This window comes from Salvelinus sp. IW2-2015, linkage group LG14 (assembly GCF_002910315.2).
Source record: "Salvelinus sp. IW2-2015 linkage group LG14, ASM291031v2, whole genome shotgun sequence".
NCBI classification, from domain to species: domain Eukaryota; kingdom Metazoa; phylum Chordata; class Actinopteri; order Salmoniformes; family Salmonidae; genus Salvelinus; species Salvelinus sp. IW2-2015.
Genome location: NC_036854.1, coordinates 26,171,914 through 26,191,910, shown reverse-complemented (window position 1 = coordinate 26,191,910; position 19,997 = coordinate 26,171,914). Strand labels below are relative to the sequence as shown.

The following is a 19,997-nucleotide window of genomic DNA, read 5'->3' as shown; positions in this document are numbered from 1 at the left end:
TACTGGCACAATGTTCTAAACCACTAGGCCAACTGCCACCCAACATGTGGTTGGCACAGGTCATTACTTGAACAAGTGGATGATTTCATTGACAGCTAAATATTCAGATTACGATTGTCAATTAAATAATTTGAGTAATCAGACAAAACAATCCGATTGATTTGCAGTAAGTTGTTTGGATAACTCAAATGGATCTTATCAATTATGGCTGATTTCAAACGGAGATGTTGAACCCATTTAACATGTACATTACTACATTACTTAAGTAGATAAATGAAATCAATTACATTTATCATGAAGTTGCTGAGCCCCATTAATGTGCTTGGGTGGCTCTAAACCCTTTTTTCATCACTTTGGATCCAATATGAGTTTTCTGCTGAAAGTGAAACAACTGCAGGTCAAAACACCCTTCATGATGCAAGCACTCACACCACAGTGTTGCCATGAGTAGCATAAATGACCTAAATATAGCCACACCATTGTTTCAATATTAGACACATGTTGTCCAGCTTAGTAAATCTTAGGAATCTTACACGCTAGCAAGGTTCATACAAATCTGTGCTGTTGCAAACTTAATGCTAGCTAGAAGCAAGAGGAAATAAAAGCATACACTCTTACATAAAAAAAAAGGGGATTCTAGGCAAATAACCTTGATAACATTAACTCTCTATAGCAGGGGGAGATCGAATTCACAATTTTGCAACATTGTTGCAAAGGTCGGAGTGGCAAACAGCAAGGTTCATACAAATCTGTGCTGTCGCAAACTTAATGCTAGCTAGAAGTAAGAGGAAATAAAAGCATACACTCTTACATAAAAAAAAAGGGGATTCTAAAGAACCTTTTGGTCTATTCAAATTTGAACTGCCATTCTGATTAAAAAACCAACTGCCATTCTGATTAAAAAACCAACTGCCATTCCAACATGACAATGCAAGACGACGGTGGTTGAATATATGAAGTCAGTCATATGATAAACTATAGCTAGACTAGATAGATAAAAAATTTGAGCACTGTTTGTAAGCTAGCTAGCTAACTAGCTAGACAGGTCAAAGCTAGGCTTCTTTAATTAGCCACTTTACAAGCTAGCTCTTACAAATAAACATGATTTTGTATTATGGAATATGCCAAACAGGCCCAGCCTGACAATGGCTACTAGCTAATTGTTACTTTTATTTCAATATTTCAGTGTGGAGTCAGATGAGGGGACTATGTTTCATGAAGCTATTACAAGATTGTTGTTGACTGTTGAATGCACTTGATGGGCAGTGGGCTGACAGAGGAAGTATTTATCTAAATGATTTATATACACTGCTCAAAAAAATAAAGGGAACACTTAAACAACACAATGTAACTCCAAGTCAATCACACTTCTGTGAAATCAAACTGTCCTTAGGCCAGCACACTGATTGACAATAAATTTCACATGCTGTTGTGCAAATGGAATAGACAAAAGGTGGAAATTATAGGCAATTAGCAAGACCCCCCAAAAAGGAGTGATTCTGCAGGTGGTGACCACAGACAACTTCTCAGTTCCTATGCTTCCTGGCTGATGTTTTGGTCACTTTTGAATGCTGGCGGTGCTCTCACTCTAGTGGTAGCATGAGACGGAGTCTACAACCCACACAAGTGGCTCAGGTAGTGCAGTTCATCCAGGATGGCACATCAATGCGAGCTGTGGCAAAAAGGTTTGCTGTGTCTGTCAGCGTAGTGTCCAGAGCATGGAGGCGCTACCAGGAGAACAGGCCAGTAACATCAGGAGACGTGGAGGAGGCCGTAGGAGGGCAACAACCCAGCAGCAGGAACCGCTACCCCGCCTTTGTGCAAGGAGGTGCACTGCCAGAGCCCTAAAATGACCTCCAGCAGGCCACAAATGTGCATGTGTCTGCTCAAACGGTCAGAAACAGACTCCATGAGGGTGGTATGAGGGCCCGACGTCAACAGGTGGGTGTGTGCTTACAGCCCAGCACCGTGCAGGACGTTTGGCATTTGCCAGAGAAACCAAGATTGGCAAATTCGCCACTGGCGCTCTGTGCTTCTCACAGATGAAAGCAGGTTCACACTGGCACATGAGCACATGTGACAGACGTGAAGAGTCTGGAGACGCCGTGGAGAACGTTCTGCTGCCTGCAACATCCTCCAGCATGACTGTTTTGGCGGTGGGTCAGTCATGGTGTGGGGTGGCATTTCTTTGTGGGCCGCACAGCCTCCATGTGCTCGCCAGAGGTAGCCTGACTGCCATTAGGTACGAGATGAGATCCTCAGAGCCCTTGTGAGACCATATGCTGACCATGCACATTTGTGGCCTGCTGGAGGTCATTTTGCAGGGCTCTGGCAGTGCTCCTCCTGCTCAAAGGCGGAGGTAGCGGTCCTGCTGCTGGGTTGTTGCCCTCCTACGGCCTCCTCCACGTCTCTGATTGTACTGGCCTGTCTCCTGGTAGCGCCTCCATGCTCTGGACACTACGCTGACAGACACAGCAAATCTTCTTGCCACAGCTCGCATTGATGTGCCATCCTGGATGAACTGCACTACCTGAGCCACTTGTGTGGGTTGTAGACTCCGTCTCATGCTACCACTAGAGTGAGAGCACCGCCAGCATTCAAAAGTGACCAAAACATCAGCCAGGAAGCATAGGAACTGAGAAGTGGTCTGTGGTCACCACCTGCCAGATCATCCTTTTTTGGGGGTGTCTTGCTAATTGCCTATAATTTCCACCTTTTGTCTATTCCATTTGCACAACAGCATGTGCAATTTATTGTCAATCAGTGTTGCTTCCTAAGTGGACAGTTTGATTTCATAGAAGTGTGATTGACTTGGAGTTACATTGTGTTGTTTAAGTGTTCCCTTTATTTTTTTGAGCAGTGTATATTTGTCTTGGTGATTCAATAGGCTAGTTAATCATTACATGGCTTTTGACACATTATGTTTTGCTCAGTCTGGCAGTAACCCATCAGAGGCTGCTGCTGACAACAACTCTATGTAAGGTGTTCTTCTAAATCATAATGATTATATGTCTGCATTGCAATTTATCTTTATTTTGGCAGATTAACTCATGCTTATTTCTGTAGATTAACTCATGTTTTTGCATCTTATTTCTTGTTCTCCAGACCCAGTGGGCAACAACACCTACTGTACTGTTCCATAACGCCACAGAGTTGGTACCAAGATTGACGTGAGTCCTCATTTAAGCAAACAGATTCTACCCTGGCCAACAGTGCATATTTCCAAACTATATTTGCATATAATGACAATAAAATGTAAAAACTATGCTGGTATTATTTGGTCCATTAATGTTTATTATATTATATTCTTGGCTAAAAAATATTACAATTTATTAGTAGTAGCCATAATTCATAAATTGCACCATACAGGGTTCAATATGGAACCAATTTTGGTTCCGTGAAGAAGAAGCCTTGGGATTTTAATCAAAGCACCCTATAAAAGGGTTCTATACGGAACTTTTATGGGTTCCATATATGAAGCAAGCAACAGAACCCTTTTTGTTTATATAAGGATAACAATTTTTTCTAAGTGTATAATATGCCATAGAATTTATTTTTTAATTTTTTTGTCAAGATTCAACAGTTCATCAACGTTGGTCAAAATTACTATACTGTAACATAAAATATCAATAATAGGTTTGACTTGCCCTCAAAAAGCAATATTACCTCTCAGAGAAGCAGAGTTGATCAACCCTTCATGGCTTTTTCAAGCTCTCTGAGCAGAGAGCAACTTTTAATCTGTAGAAAGGCTTGTAATTGATCTGCGTAGGGCAGCAATTAGGCTACTTGAATTAGTTTGTTTCAGGTGATGGAAACTTCAAGTGAGAAAGCCCTTATGACCAAGACTGGCCCAGCTTGGACACTGTAGTCTTTGTAATCATGGTTTCATTGCTAATTGAGTGCCAACTTCATGTCATGTGCACTTGCACACTGGGAGCTACAGTTTAGTATTCTGTCTTCTGAGTTATTATGCTATCCATGGTTATTATGAATTCAAACAAAATTGGAAATCAGAAAGCATTCTGGATAAAAAATTATATATCGGATTTTCATTGATGAGACCTACTTAGTCATATGACATCAGACAGACAACTGACCACGAGCATATCACTCAAAATGACAGAAGCAGCATTACCATCTATAGGACACACTCAGAACTGCAGTTAGGTAATCATTTCTCTGCCATTAGTCATACATAAATGCTTCAAAATTCACAAAAAGTGACGTTAAATGATGAAGATTATCTCATAGAACAAAACCTGTGTTTACCCCGTACCCATCAATGGGCTACACTGTGGTACGCTACGGTCCCATAATCAAACTACAAATCCCACGATGCTCTAGCTTGATCTTCTAAACAGGAAATTACGTCTCCGTGAGAAGGGTTCAGATACTTTCATTTTCACTTTTTGAGCTGACTAACGGGTGACTATTTTCAGCGTTGTGCACTATCAGACATTTAGGGAAATCCGCGCATTCTGTGAACTATTTAGTTGCTTTCTATTTTTGCATTGCAAAAAGGTCATTTTTGCATATCAAGTAAATAAATACCCATCACAAGATGACTTCCATAGACATTCGCCCGGAGTCGAAGAAACAGGTAAATTTGTCAATTTGTTTTCGAATTTTGTCTAATATAATAATTTGACTATAGCCTATCAATATACTTTGTGTCAGATACCTCCTGAAGCAGCCCTGTTAATCTTCAAGGCGTTTAAATATTTAGACCAACAATAGGGCCATGTGAGTTCACATGTCATCACAGCCTAGTCTCATAGACTAGACGTAACATAGTAAACGTAAATCTTGGGCGATCAAATTACTATTATGTGTGTGTGTTTGTGTGTGTGTGTGTGTGTGCGCGCGCGCGCGCGTACGATGTTTGGTATGGTTAGATAAGACAGGTTACTTAAGGCAAAGGGTGGGCATATAACGCAAACGTCTAGCAACCTGAAGGTTGCATGTTTGAATCTCATCAAGGACAAATTTTTCATTTTTGCAACTTATTTTTTGCCACTTTACAACTACTTAGCATGTTAGCTAACCCTTTAACTTAACCTTAACCCCTAGCCTAGCTAACGTTAGACACCCAGTCACCTAGCTAACGTTAGCCACAATAAACTGTAATTCCTAACATATTGTAACGACCCTGGGTTTATAAGCGCTGAAATCGACTCTGCCACACGAGCATGCTTTTGCGGCACAGTCGATAGCGCGCCGGACCTCGGGCTAGAAGGTCGAGGGTTCGAGACCTGCTCCCTGCTGTTTCATTACATTGGTGTCAGAAGTGATCGGACCTTGCATCCACGACAGTGCGTGTGCTTGGCCGGTGAGCGCGTTCCTGTAAGACGTAGAGTCGCAAGCTAGCGTGAGGACGCGCTCTTTGAAAGGAGGGAGTAGTGTAACGACCCTGGGTTTATAATCACGGAAATCGACTCTGCCGCACGAGCATGCTTTTGCGGCACAGTCGATAGCGCGCCGCGAGGGTTCGAGACCTGCTGCCTGCTGTTTCATTACAATATCATAGGAAATGGATGATGTACATCCACAAATTAATACATACCATAGGAAACGTAACATTTTCACGCTGATTGGAGTGTCCAAATGTAAATTCACTGTGTTGCATCAGGTGAGCCACAGTCCAGGTGAAAGTAACTGTCCAAACATTATAGAGACACTGGGAGTTGGGTTTTCTGCTGTGAATTCTAAACCTTTTTTCTGTGTTTGGTTTCAATTTCCTAGGTTGATGATTTCTGCACTCAGCTCACTAAAGAGGTAGGCCCTTAGTGGTGCAGGACTACTTGAATAATAACCAAATGACCACATTTAAGATGTTAATCATAACTGTGTCCAACATTGGTAACTGGTGTATTACAGGCAGAGACCCTGGTCACATCATTCTTCCCTCAGAAGATTACAGAGATGGAGACGCTGTTGAAGGTGAGGCTGTGGAAAAACACAAGCACACCTTTCAATCTCAGTCCAAATACCTCGATGCAAAGCTATTGTACACAAGTATGCAAATATAATCAATTTTTTTGTTTATGTGAAATGGTCCCCAGACATCCTTAAGCACTGATGGCCTGGCAGCTCTGAAGGCCCCTCTGGACATCCCAATACCAGACCCGGCTAAAGAAGAGGCTAAGCAAAAGAAGAAAGAGTCGGTACAGACGTTTCACCCAATTCAGCGTTCTATCATGATTAACCCCTTGGATTACACTGGAATCACTTAAAGTAGTATCGACCATGCATACACACATGAAGGAATCATGCAAAATCCTTCGCCCGCCCCTCTTCTCACTTGTTTTACAGAAAGAGGCAAAGGAAGGGAAGAAAGACAAGGACAGCGAGAAAGAAGATGAAGACGCAGGTAGTTAAGACACAATACCACCGATTTACAACTGCGGTTAGCTGTCAAATTGCACAGATCTAGGATCAGCTCACTCTTCCACTAATCCTAACCTTAACCATTAGAGAGGACACACAAATAGAATCTTAGACCAGTGCGTTTGTATAACTTCATCCTACTCTTTGAGTTTTCTCATGGTGTTTCTCCCTAAGGGCCTCCCTGTGGTCCGATCCCCTGCAACGAGAGAGTGGAAAGTCTTCTGAAGGAGATCAAGCCTCAGATCCAGATACTGAAGGAGAAACTCAACACAGTCAGTCAGCCCTTTGTCCCTCTGTTAGTCTCTGTGTGGGCCAAACTGTTATTTTACATCTCAAATTCACTAGCACATCTTTTCCAAAATAGGTGAGAAGTGTCTAGAGAAATACATAAATACTATGATCTCTTACTCTGGCAGGTGTCAATGTGGGTGCAACTTCAGATTCCCAAAATTGAAGATGGGAACAACTTTGGGGTGGCTGTACAGGTCAGACTTTCTGATCTTAATAAAATGATGATTGTCATATCAGTCATACCTTGATAATACTGTTGGTAGGTCCTACGCTCATGATGTTGTTTCACAGGAAAAAGTGTTTGAATTGTTGACCAACACTCGCACGAAGATCGAGGAATTCCAGACACAGATCTCAAAGTAAGAGGCCGTAACCAAAAGATCACTGTTTACATTCCTATCTAATTCGTTATGTAGTTGTTGTGTTAATGAAGGTGTTTGTTAGTCACATTATCTCTGATGTGTTGTCAGGTACTACAGTGAGAGAGGGGATGCTGTTGCCAAGGCCTCAAAACAACCTCATGTGGTTAGTATCCGTGTGTGTGCTCGCTTTCATTTGTGTGTGTGTGTGTGTGCGTTGACCATATTTGGTGTAACTCTACCTCCAGGGAGACTACAGGCAGTTGGTGCATGAGCTAGACCAGTACCAGTACTGTGAGCTGCGCATCGTGGTTCTGGAGATCCGCAACACCTATGTAAGCTAAGACGCCTCATGTATCATACGTCTCTGTCCTTCATTAGACGTGCTCAGCACCCCCATAATTTAACCCCCAAGTTAAATAAACTTTCCCAGTGTGAACAAGTATTTACCTCGACTTCAAGAGTTGTGAATGGAAACCAAACCCTGTTATCAAGCGAACAAATTGAGTTTATAATTACCAATGCCTCTCCTGCTCCTCACATTGTACTTACCTACGTGTCTTACTCTGTTTGATGCCCTTGTCAAAAAAGGGTTGTTGTAGGTGGCGATGATGATGATGAATTTGTATGTTTGATGGGTCTATCGCGGTTTATTTTCTTGACGTAAAGCAAAATATCTGTGTGAAACAGACAAATAAAAGATCTATCTTATCTAATGATGAAAGGCATTCAGTGATGTAATTACCCTACTATTTCTGTCACCCATTCACCAGGCCTTGCTGTTTGACATCATCAACAAGAACTATGACAAGATCAAGAAGCCCAGGGGGGACTGCAAGGCCCTCATCTACTGATCAACTGACTCTTGTGTACATCCACTGGAGACAGCAATATAGCGACACACTCTTACTCACCCATTCACATGTTATGATACAAATCGTGTAGTGTAACATGTTAAAACGCTTGTTGGGTAACTGAATACCTTCAGACACATTGCATTTAAAAACGTTTTCATTTTCATAACAAAAAAACTTGCTGTATTACACAATCAATTTATTCCGATTTCAAATTAAAGTAGAGTTAACTGGCATAACATCAAGTGAGTATTTTTTTTATGCTTCATGGTGAGATTTGAAAGTATTTCAATATTTTGCTTATGAAAGTTTGACTTTCTCAATTCTGTGGTAATGTACATAATCTTCCTGTTATTATCCAATTCGTTGTTCTTGAGTTATCACATTGAATATAAAGCAAACGAAAATGTAACTATTTTAGTTTTTATAAAATATCAAGCAGAGCCCTTTTTGATGTAGAGTCATATCCATTCTTATTTTGATCTAGGGTGCAAATAATATTCTAGCCAAAGACATCAATCTTTTGGCCACATGTCATGAACACCCCTTTCACTGTACGGCTCTCTCTGAGTTGTGGTGAGAAGTCCCTCTCCAGGCCACCCAGGACAGCACCAGCTGGGCTTCAGGCGATACCAACCCTGATACAGCCCCCTCCAGCTCAAACACCCTAGAGCTCCCCCTAGAAGCTGGGAGGGGAACTGTGGGAAGTAAGCCAGCAGACAGAGCAGCAGAAACAGCCACAGACCCAGTAGGGAGACGCAGAGCAGGAAGAGCAGGCGCAGCGGGGACCCCGAGGGCCCTCCCAGGGCTAGGTAGGGCCCCAACACTGCAGTCTCCTCGGCCAGGAGCAGGCAGCAGAGGCAGAGGAGGAGAGTGTCCTCCGAGACCTCCCAGCCCTGCCACAGCATGCCCGCTTTCAGGCAGGAGGCCTTGCGCTCGCCCTCATGGAGCAGGAGTAAGGACTGCCCTGGGACACTGGCTCCCTGGCCAAGGTTCAGGCCCCCAACCAGGGTAGCAGGCATGGGCTCGTAGCAGCTGCCTGCCATGTTCTCCAGCAGAGTCAGGAGACTGCGAGAGCCCCACCACAGTGCTCCCATGGTGGCTATCCGTGAGAGATGGCGAACGGAGAGAGAGAGGGATCGACGGATGGAGAAGGAGAGGACGAAGACGAAGGAGCCAGTGAAAACACAGGTCCAGCCCCAGCCCGATCGCAGGAACATCCTGAAAGAGAATCCAAAGCAGAGGTATCCAGTATAAATGTAAGATGGCTAAATGGCTCAGGACCAGCGGTGGATTGGCCATCTGGCAAATGCCAGATGGCTGGACCATTTTTTTGTTGGGTGGGCTGGTCGAAATTGACACACAAAAAAACATTATATGGAAAAAGGTTGTGGCCCATGGGCCATTTTTTGTGTGTGTATTTGTATATTTCTTTGCACATTTTCTCTGTTAAACTAATCTATAATGAGCCTTTGGTTGCTCAGTGGGAAACGGCCGGCCCCCCTACCAAGATGGTCTGACCCGGTTTTCTCAACTCACATTCAAAGGCGGAATCATCTAAAACCATGATTTGGTCAAACAGTAAAGTGCAATATCCTGATGATTCCTCTAATGAAAGTGTCTGCTCTGTGCCTGTGTCCTCGCTGGGGCCTGCTCCTGTGATGAGCAAGTCACTCTCCTCTCCCCCCATGAGCTCAACAGAAACATTTGTTATGATCATTGAACACAGCTTTGGAAGCTTCATCCCTTTGTCCCTGACGAAGAGAGGAGGGTCTCAGATTTCTGTAGCTATACTTTTTATTTCTCAACTCTCAATAGCAACTATTTTACAACCAAGATATTTGATTTGGCTTTGAGATATGGAGCGTCATGCACGCGAGGGCACAGGCCTGCCTATAGGTCTCATGGGTATTAGCTCACAACTGCTCGTTTATTTAGGACATTACATTTACTGTTGGATGAATACATGGCTACTAGCAGTGGGTATTATACTCAGAGTTAGCGATCTAGTTAATGTGCTTTGAGTTTCCACTTTGTCAGGTGTTGAACCCCAAATGAATTTGCCTATGATATTAGTTAGTGCACATAAAGATGTATGTGATTCATCTCTATTGAACAAAAAAAAAGTGAATCTATAGTCTAATTGTCAACCGAAAATTCATAACGATCACTGGATTAGGTTACTGACTGCACATCAAAATATCTTTAAATCATACATTCCTGCTTGGACATGCTCGATGAAATACCTCAGTACTCTATTATACTTCTTAATGAATGACTTCATGATGAATTGGGTCAGACCAAGTCATGGGCTGGTGCCACCAACTGTAAAAGTTAAGTGACACCAGGGGGAAATGTTAGTCTGGAGCCCTGTAATAGTAATGAACACTTAGGGTAGGTGTTGATTCAGGGAAACACATATGACAAGCACTAATTTGCATTATGAACTGGGTGGTTCGAGCCCTGAATGCTGATTGGCTGACAGCCATGGTATATCAGTGTATGGCAAAACATTTATTTGTACTGCTCTAATTACATTGGTAACCAGTTTATAACAGCAATAAGGCACCTTAGGGTTTGTGCTATATGGCCAATATATCGCGGTGCACACAGTGATGTGCCAGGGCCAAATTCTTGTACCAGTCTCCACGCCTGCTTGGGACAGAACTAGGTGGTATGGTCATTGGGAGAATATTGTGTGTGAAATCAGGAAAACATAAACAACACATTCATTATCAGAAAACCAACAATAACAGAGCTTTGAAAGAACGGAACTTTTATCTACTCTCTCCAATATTCTATATCATGCTAATGCCCATTTCATCGACATGAATAGTGTCTTTCCTTAATACTGATGGGCGTAGTCAACAACAAAAAAAGACCTCACCTGTAGAGGTAGTGGTTCCTGTTTGCAAAGATGCTGTACTTCGACACCCACAGACTCAGGGCTGGTCCAAACAGAACCACGCCTGACAACAGGAGGTGAAAATGGCGTCTGAATAGGGCACTGCCAAGTAGTCCAGCCCAAAGGTCTGTAACAACCACCAGAACAAAGTTTAGGACCATCATGGCTTCACCGGTCGGCTTTGGTCCTTAGCCATTCGTGTAGTTTCTCCCTTGTCATTTTCTATAGTTCTGTTCGAGTTGTTTTTAATCTTTGGATCCATTGCTTTTATCCAACTTTTTTAAGAGTTACATCTTTCAATTCTTATGTTATCGTTCTCTTCCTACGGGCCGAGAGTATGCTCTTGTCATCGAGTGTGTACTGTATTTGTATCTGTCCAGTGCTGTGCTGTACACTCCTACCCTGTGTTCCTTTATCTCTCTGTCAGAGATGATTTATACCCMTYCCCCCCCCCCCCCCCCAGTCACTACATTTTGAAAAAAGCCTGTCTCCTTTTTTGGCAAAGTCCTCTCCACTAGGCCCTCCAGTCAAAGGCTCAGCTGTTGATGCCAAAGTATATTTCAGTCCATCCCTGTTGTCTGTGTTTGTCACTAGCAACACTTGCCTCACAGAGCGTTCTCTAAGGCCCATTCCACCACTTAACATCCCTTTACATGCTGCTCCATGTATTCTACCACTTAGCATCTGCCTGTCTTCATTCCGATATGAGCCCCTGAGGGTTTCTCACACAGATAGACGTACTAATAGCCCTGGAGGCTAGTCTCCAGACAGACAGCTCCCATCCTCTATCTGGGTTATTTGCTCACTCGCTCTCGGAGGGTGCCAAGGAATCCGACTAATTTTAGAGCACTATCAGCATTCCTGCCATTACAATACCCCCCTGGAACTCTGCTGTGGCTTTATGGCAGCTAATTGTCTGTTAGCTGCGGGGGGGGCAACCCACTAATTTAAAGCTGTTGATTGTGTTCAAATGTTTTGCTTCCTATTGCTCAAGCAGTGACTTTTATAGAAAACCCATCTGTAAAGCCCATTACTGCAGAGGTCGGACAGGTAGTCACAATTAATGTTGAGCAATCATAACTTTTGCAGATATCTGGCAATTCCCTTCGTTGGATTTCTGATGACTATATTTGCCAGGTTTTATGCACAATAAAAAGTTTTATTGTAAGACAATTAGCAGAGATTATATCAAGGTTGATGTTCAAAGCACACTCACACCCCCAAACCCTTTACTGTGTCTTAAAGCCCAGAACACATCATTTAGATCTTTGATTGGAATTGTTTACATTGGACTACAACATTCACTGAGTGTACAAAACATCCTAATATTGGAGTTGCACCCCCTTTGCCCTCAGAACAGACTCAATTTATCAGGGAATGGACTCTACAAGGTGTGAAAAGCATTGCAAAGGGATGTTGGCCCATGTTGACTCCAATGCTTCCCACAGTTGGGTCAAGTTGGCTGGATGTCCTTTGGGTGGCGGACCATTCTTGATACACACAGGAAACTGTTGACCGTGGGAAAAACCCAGCATCATTGCAGTGCCAGGCACACCCAAACCAGTGTACCTGGCACCTACTACCATACCCTGTTCAAAAGGCACTTTGTCTTGCCCATTCACCCTCTGAATGGCACACATACACAATCCATGTCGCAATGGTCTCAAGGCTTTATTTTTTTAAATCCTTCTTTAACCGGTCTCATCCCCTTCATCTACACTGATTGAATTGGATTTAACAAGTGACATCAATAAGGGATCATAGCTTTCACCTAGATTCACCTGGTCTGTCTCATGGAAAGCACTGGTGTTCCTAATGTTTTGTACACCGTCTTCTTACAGCTGGACATTAATACCATTACAATATACCTTATACTGAATTATCATCCTGTGATTTATGAAATTGTTTTAGTCTACATATGCATTATTTAGGTGCTGCTTTTTACTCTAAGCAATAAAAACACTGTGGGCATGAGGCTTGTTGGGGGCTCTTGGAGCAAGTGCTAGTGAGCTTCAATAAGTTCTGCATAAACGGCTCCAGCCAAACTTCATAGAGGCTTTCGTCTCCTTTATCCTATTCTTACTGTACACTGGGGTGCATCAGAAGAGACCACTCTCCTTAAATGTCATTGTTTTATAACACAAGATAGCGTGGCTCCATCTACACTGTCGCTGGAGGGACTAGGTCTGTGTAGGAGTAACGGCCCCTGAAAGAAGACAATGCCTCAACTGTATCCCTTCTCTGCAGATTGGTGAATACAGGGGGTAATAAAGTCTTCTGCACCAAACACAGAGGTAAGAATTTACACTATATTTATTGTTATCCAGCATTGAAACGATGCAATTTCACAGTTCACTCAGCTTGTTCTCCTCCCTCTGTTGCTGTCCTGCCTCTCCCCATAGTGAAGTCAGACTGACACCGTCAGGCTGTCCCACACTTATGACATCACTTCCTTTTCCTTGCTTGTTTCCACCCCCCCAGTTACCTCTCCTCATCCAGCGGGTGGGTTTGCCTGTGCTCCCAAACACGCACACTGCTCCGTCCCACTGAAGAGAGAAAGAGAGAGATGTCATTTGACAGGAAGGATGAGCGAACTTACAAGCACATTGGTTTAATAAGAATAGTATTCTAAATGGTCTATGGAAACTTCATATTTATTCATATACATTTTTTAAAATTAACTTCCTGAATTGAAATAGAATTGAGCACTGCCCCTCAGTAGAGTGGAGCAGAGATACAGAGACTTACAGAGCTGCTGATGATGATGTTCTGGTAGGGATGCCAGCTGTCATCCCTCACACAGGCGTCATGGTAAGAGAGTCGGGTCACAACGCTGGCCGTGAACACGTCATAGACTGGGCACGCACACACACACAGCGCACATTACACTGCTCTTGACTCCGCTCACGCATGCACCCCCCCCGAGCATAGCGACTCACCGATGACCTTCCCAGTGGAACAGCCAGTGTAGATGAACTTCTGTCCGGTGAACTCCGGGGAGAAGCGACAGCGTGTGCAGAACACCGTGACCCCTGTAGGTCATCACTGAGGTGTCGCCTGCCAGCTTGTGTCTCTCCTGGGCTGGGAGGACAGATGGACAAACAGACAGCAGGCAAACGACAGGTCAGTCGACACAACCAACTATTGGACAGGCAAGTACAGCTGAACAACAAATGGGAGGGGTAGTAGGAGACGAATGATTAAACATACTGTATATCCATGTCATCAATACTTAATATAGCAAATATGAGATTTTCTGAGCGCAATCTTGAGTAGATTACAGTCGGATTGGAGTGGCCTTTTCAACTAGTGTTTCTGGCCCACTTGCTAATCTTAATGTGATCTAGACTAGGACACAGTACAGATGTACAACAACCTCATGGCATCCCCAGCACCATTCTGGACAACCTGTTGCCAACGGTAGTCCCAGTCCTGCTGGACGATGTTCAGCCGTGAGGCCACCAGGCCCTCCTTGGGGGAGAACTTCCTCATGTCCCACAGCTTGATGGACTGGTCCTTTGAGTTACTGATCAGATAACGTGCGTCGCCCTGCAAGGTGAAGAGAGGATGTTTATAATGAACCTGTATCTTCCTGACAGTGATTAGTGGAGTCAACAGGCACACAGAGGAGGTTTATACCTTAATGTGCACAATATCAGGGTGGAGTGGTTAGAGTTTTAGACCCTGTCCAAATACTAAAAATGCATCCTTCCTCACTATCGAAGCCCTTGCTGATTGGTGAAATGGCTCTGCGTAGCTTTCACCTGTCCAGTTATATCAGAACAGTGCATTTGTGTATAAACAGTAAATAGTTCCATGTATGTGTTTAGGGCTTTGATGTCGATGATTACATACACAGTAAGATAGAATGTACAGTCGTGGCCAAAAGTTGAGAATGACACAAATATTCATTTCCAAAGTTTGCTGCTTCAGTGTCTTTAGATATTTGTCAGATGTTACTATGGAATACTGAAGTATAATTACAAGCATTTCATAAGTGTCAAAGGCTTTTATTGACAATTACATKAAGTTGATGCAAATAGTCAATATTTGCAGTGTTGACCCTTCTTTTTCAAGACCTCTGCAATCCGCCCTRGCATGCTGTCAATTAACTTCTGGACCACATCCTGACTGATGGCAGCCCATTCTTGCAAAATCAATGCTTGGAGTTTGTCAGAATCTGTGGGTTTTTGTTTGTCCACCCACCTCTTGAGGATTGACCACAAGTTCTCAATGGGATTAAGGTCTGGGGAGTTTCCTGGCCATGGACCTAAAATATCGATGTTTTGTTCCCCGAGACACTTAGTCTTATGGCACTTAGTCTCACTTTTGCCTTATGGCAAGGTGCTCCATCATGCTGGAAAAGGCATTGTTCGTCACCAAACTGTTCCTGGATGGTTGGGAGAAATTGCTCTCGGAGGATGTGTTGGTACCATTCTTTATTCATGGCTGTGTTCTTAGGCAAAATTGTGAGCCCACTCCCTTGGCTGAGAAGCAACCCCACACATGAATGGTCTCAGGATGCTTTACTGTTGGCACGACACAGGACTGATGGTAGCGCTTACCTTGTCTTCTCCGGACAAGCTTTTTTCCGGGTGCCCCAAACAATCGGGAAGGGGATTGATCAGAGAAAATGACTTTACCCCAGTCCTCAGTAGTCCAATCCCTGTACCTTTTGCAGAATATCAGTCTGTCCCTGATGTTTTTCCTGGAGAGAAGTGGCTTCTTTGCTGCCCTTCTTGACCACAGGCCATCCTCCAAAAGTCTTTGCCTCACTGTGCGTGCAGATGCACTCACACCTGCCTGCTGCCATTCCTGAGCAAGCTCTGTACTGGTGGTGCCCCGATCCCGCAGCTGAATCAACTTTAGGAGACGGTCCTAGCGCTTGCTGAACTTTCTTGGGCACCCTGAAGCCTTCTTCACAACAATTGAACCGCTCTCCTTGAAGTTCTTGATGATCCGATAAATGGTTGATTTAGGTGCAATCTTACTGGCAGCAATATCCTTGCCTGTGAAGCCCTTTTTGTGCAAAGAAATGATGACGGCACGTGTTTCCTTGCAGGTAACCATGGCTGACAGAGGAAGAACAATGATTCCAAGCACCACCCTCCTTTTGAAGCTTCCAGTCTTATTCGAACTCAATCAGCATGACAGAGTGATCTCCAGCCTTGTCCTCGTCAACACTCACACCTGTGTTAACGAGAGAATCACTGACATGATGTCAGCTGGTCCTTTTGTGTCAGGGCTGAAATGCAGTGGAAATGTTTTTGGGGGATTCAGTTAATTTGCATGGCAAAGAGGGACTTTGCAATTAATTGCAATTCATCGGATCATTCTCCATAACATTCTGGAGTATATGCAAATTGCCATCATACAAACTGAGGCAGCAGACTTAGAAAATTAATATTTGTGTCATTCTCAAAACTGTTGGCTACGATTGTAAGAGGGTGAATGCACATGCTGGACGCATACACACAGTAGTGGTTCTCCTCTATTACCTTGCTGTGGATGAAGGTGATGCCGTCTCTGTGTCCAGACAGCTGGCCCACGGGCTGGGGTCTGTCCTCCCGCAGCGTCCGTCTGTCCCACACCTTGCAGAGCACGTCATCACTGCCTGAGAACAGCAGCTGGGACGAGCTGTCAGCAAAAGCCACCGCGTTTACGTCATCCTCGTGAGCATCAATCTAAGGAGAAGGGGAGGAGGGAAGAGGAGAGGGGGGGATAAAGTGTGTAAAAGAGTGAGGAGGAAAGAGATAGCAGAGGTCAACACAGTGAGGTGGGTTGTGATATACACAGAGGGCTTCCAAGATAAGAGGGACGCTCTGTATCGTCAGCAAGGCGATAGTGTGAAGCTTGGTGGGCAGACAGAGGGTGACTAAATACTCGCAGTGCCAATGTCAACAGCAACAGCAAATATGGTCTATAAGCACAGACACAGACCTTAAGGGTTCTCCTATTCTGTTCACGATCAAAGACGTAGAGGCAGCCATCATTTGCTCTGTGAAGAAAATAAAGAAACGGAGAGTGAGATATGCACTGTAGGCTATTAAACATGTCCCTAACCAACTAAAAAATATTAGAAATTGATCTGAAAATGTAAAATTGGGATGAAGAAATTGTGTGCACCAACCCTCCAAGGATCTCTTTTCCGTCTGTGGAGGCAGCCAGAGAGAAGACACAGAACCTCCTCTCGTCTGGGCTAAGAGGGAAGAACAGAACATTAACCAGCCTCCTCCACTGAGACATCACCAATTATGGAACATCCTCGACAATCCATGGAAAAAATTGGCCTAAAATGGTGCTGCTCTCAAAAAGTTGAATCCTAGCTTCAGAGAAACATGCGCGTAGCTCAAAGTTCAGTGCAAGTGTAGCCTCACGAGCTACCCTGATTCAGTGAACCCCTTTTACACTAATTCATATAATTTAAGTAAACGTTGAAGTTACAAAGAAGTTAGGATTTCTCCCAAACAGCAGGAAAAAAGTGGAAAAATCACATAAATGGAGTCACTCGGCTTTTCATGTAATATATCATGAACTCATATAATTTAAATGGTTCCTGTTGCTCCATTATAGTGGCACACAAAATGAACAATGGCCGGTTGAAATGATAGCAAGTTCCAAGGTCAGGCATCCTTGTGAATGAAGAGGATTGTAGGTAGAACAGTTTATTACCTGATTGGTTAAGCTATGAGTACTATGAGGGGAAACACTAACTTGAGGTCCAGGGCGGTATGGGTTTCACTGTCTCCATCTACACTGCAGACATGAACTAGAGGGGTACAAGAGAGCACACATCAGTACAAAATACACCCCAGTGACATCATGACAAGAAGCCCAAAATAGATATATTCTGGTGAAGATCGTGATGGCAAAAAACATCCGTTTTAATGTTTAGAAATAACTGATTTCAAAATGAGTTAGAGTTGAGTTCTTTTATATTATATCGACATAGCTGTGATTACCGACTACGCCTCGTCTCATGTTGGTTGAAGCGCCGTCCTTCCACCTCACTATCTTCAAAATAAGTTATAATCCTACCCATTCCTTCATCTATGGTAAGGTCAGGGTGACTAAAATAGCAGCACCCCCCAGTGTGGGTGGTATCTTCGCTCTGGTGGCCTAGCCTTACTGTAATCAGACCAGCTGGAGTAGAGCACGTTGTGGGAGTCGGGGGTGAAGCATACGTCCAGCACGCTCCAGCCGACGTCCCTGGCCTTCACAGTCTGCTTCAGGTTAAAGCGCCCGCTACTGGTGTCATACAAACGGATGTTCTGGTCTAGGAAAGCCAGGAAAGGGATGCATGTTTTAGAAATCAGTGGTCACTACAAATAAAAATGTGACATTGTTTTAATATCCATTTTGTAAATGTACATGTAAACACAGTGCTTTAGAACTAAAGGAATTTCAATAATTTCCCCAGTCTACTGTAACGGTTGTGTTCACGTCCTTACCTTGGCAGGCAGAGAGGAACATGTTGCCATCATCACTGTACACACCACAGAACGCTTTCTGCTGGTATGTGTCCTTGTGTGTCACATGATTGGGCAGGAAACTGAGGAGAAGTGCAAACGGAACACCAATGGATTTCAGCAACAACAGGCAACTCATCTGTCAACATTCAGGTCAATGGTCAGATAAATAAGGCTTTATTCATTACAACTTTTAAGTGGAACAATTCATAACACATCCCCTTTCACTTGTTTCTGCAATGAGTTTACGGTGCTTAGTTTTAGTGTGTGGATGTGAGGCGTTTTGGTCATACTCACTGTGAGCGAATGCGACTACACTCTCCGTGAGAAAAACTGGAGCCTCGACATCGGCCTTGTTCCCTCTGAGAGAGTAACACAAATCAGAATCACCCTCTAGACCTGAGGAACTCAGTAGACCCAACATGCTTGCCCAACAATGCTTGCCCTCACCTCTGTTAGCATGTGGGTGAAGCTTTGCCTGCCTTTCAAGTCAGATGAGGCCGTGGTCAAGAGGATCTGAGTCCGGATTTCACTCCGGTCCAACTCCTGAGTGTCTGGCTGGGAATCCACTGACAAGACACAGGAGCAGTGAGCAAGAGACCAGTGAGGCATGCAAGTAGATATACATGTGTAAACACACTTGTGTAACAAAAATGCCAATACCTTTTATTTTAACTGTGGTGTCAAGTGCATTGGAATATCTATACGAATAGCACTATATCAGATAGAAGGAATAGCATTATGTTTTTTGGTCATTTTTCATCCATTGCTTGCACACAAAGTAAAAAGTAGGATTAAATGTGACTAGTGCACTCAATGAAACCCAGCTTGGTTTACCGGGAGGGTTGTAACGGTCTCCTAGACGCCCCTCCCAGGCCCCATCGCTGTCCTCGTCAGAGTCCGAATACGACTGGACGAGCTGCAGGCCTGTTGCTCCACTCCCATGGACCAGCCTCACCTGGCCCCTTCATGTACACACAAAGATGAGGAGAGGGATGGGGAAACACTTGTGCTCATTGACATGAACTAGGACTAGGCTACACATAGGACACAAGTCCAGAGGAGAAAGCACTCTATTCTGCATTGGCATGATTTCCTTATGAGTGCCATGATAAAAAAATAAACCTCTGCTGAGAAGCAATAATGTGAGTTTGTGTTGAGTATTTGTTTTAAACTTGGAGCAGAGTGAACTTCTTTAGTGCTAGGTCTACTCTTTGGCTACTGTACAGGCTATGGTCAGACTGTCTCCCAGTCCCAGCTTCCACTTACCTCCTCAATAGGTAAGCCAGCACTTGAGCTAAATCGACGTCCTCCTCTGCTGTTGACTGCCTGTCACCCTGCTGCCCCTCAGCCGATCTGCGACTTCTACTGCTGTTACTGTTATTACTGCTGCTGCTCTGGTTGGATTCCGCTTCAGACTGGTCAGGGTTGCCACTGGAGCCCCGACCGCCGGACATCCCAGAACTAGACTGAGAGCCCATATACTGAGAGCCTGCCAGGGAAGTCAATGATGTTGTCTATGAGAAGTGAATAATGATGACAAATGCTTTAAAGGCACAGTGAAAAACGTGATTTCCTGTGTTTTATATATTTCCCACACTAAGACGAAATCTCTCCGCCATTGCCTTGTTGCAAAAATTCTGATAGTACGAGGATTCCATACACTATACTTGTTTTGTMACATARWYYGMAWWWWTTCRRWYTATCTAACACTGTGAAATATATTTTCCAT

The 19,997-nt window shown here is 43.9% G+C and overlaps 3 protein-coding genes across 4 annotated transcripts; 1 reads left to right on the top strand and 2 right to left on the bottom strand.

Moving 5' to 3' along the window:
• Positions 1-2,947: 2,947 nt before the first annotated feature.
• psme1 (proteasome activator subunit 1) lies at positions 2,948-8,132 on the top strand. 2 transcript variants are annotated; one of them, XM_023999831.2, is made up of 12 exons: positions 2,948-2,977; positions 3,106-3,170; positions 5,743-5,775; positions 5,878-5,940; positions 6,063-6,164; positions 6,313-6,370; positions 6,562-6,659; positions 6,804-6,872; positions 6,970-7,037; positions 7,149-7,203; positions 7,286-7,372; positions 7,811-8,132. In XM_023999831.2, the coding sequence occupies exons 4-12, from the start codon at positions 5,923-5,925 to the stop codon at positions 7,889-7,891; spliced, it is 636 nt and encodes a 211-aa protein (XP_023855599.1). In that variant the 5' UTR covers positions 2,948-2,977; positions 3,106-3,170; positions 5,743-5,775; positions 5,878-5,922; the 3' UTR covers positions 7,892-8,132. The 2 variants fall into 2 exon arrangements, with proteins under 2 accessions (XP_023855599.1, XP_023855598.1); XM_023999830.2 differs by lacking the exons at positions 2,948-2,977; positions 3,106-3,170 and adding an exon at positions 4,377-4,600.
• A 181-nt stretch (positions 8,133-8,313) lies between these two features.
• Positions 8,314-11,051, bottom strand: LOC111972760 (fat storage-inducing transmembrane protein 1). The gene is made up of 2 exons (XM_023999829.2): positions 10,779-11,051; positions 8,314-9,112 (listed from the first exon to the last, which is right to left on the bottom strand). Exons 1-2 carry the CDS (start codon positions 10,958-10,960, stop codon positions 8,407-8,409), a joined length of 888 nt encoding a protein of 295 aa, XP_023855597.1. The 5' UTR covers positions 10,961-11,051; the 3' UTR covers positions 8,314-8,406.
• Positions 11,052-13,141: 2,090 nt separating this feature from the next.
• On the bottom strand, positions 13,142-19,794 carry LOC111973495 (DDB1- and CUL4-associated factor 11-like). The gene is made up of 14 exons (XM_070446785.1): positions 19,535-19,794; positions 19,103-19,230; positions 18,716-18,834; positions 18,563-18,627; positions 18,248-18,348; positions 17,926-18,072; positions 17,511-17,565; positions 16,927-16,995; positions 16,737-16,794; positions 16,295-16,480; positions 14,159-14,345; positions 13,736-13,828; positions 13,545-13,651; positions 13,142-13,342 (listed from the first exon to the last, which is right to left on the bottom strand). Exons 1-14 carry the CDS (start codon positions 19,744-19,746, stop codon positions 13,142-13,144), a joined length of 1,728 nt encoding a protein of 575 aa, XP_070302886.1. The 5' UTR covers positions 19,747-19,794.
• Between the last annotated feature and the right edge of the window lie 203 nt (positions 19,795-19,997).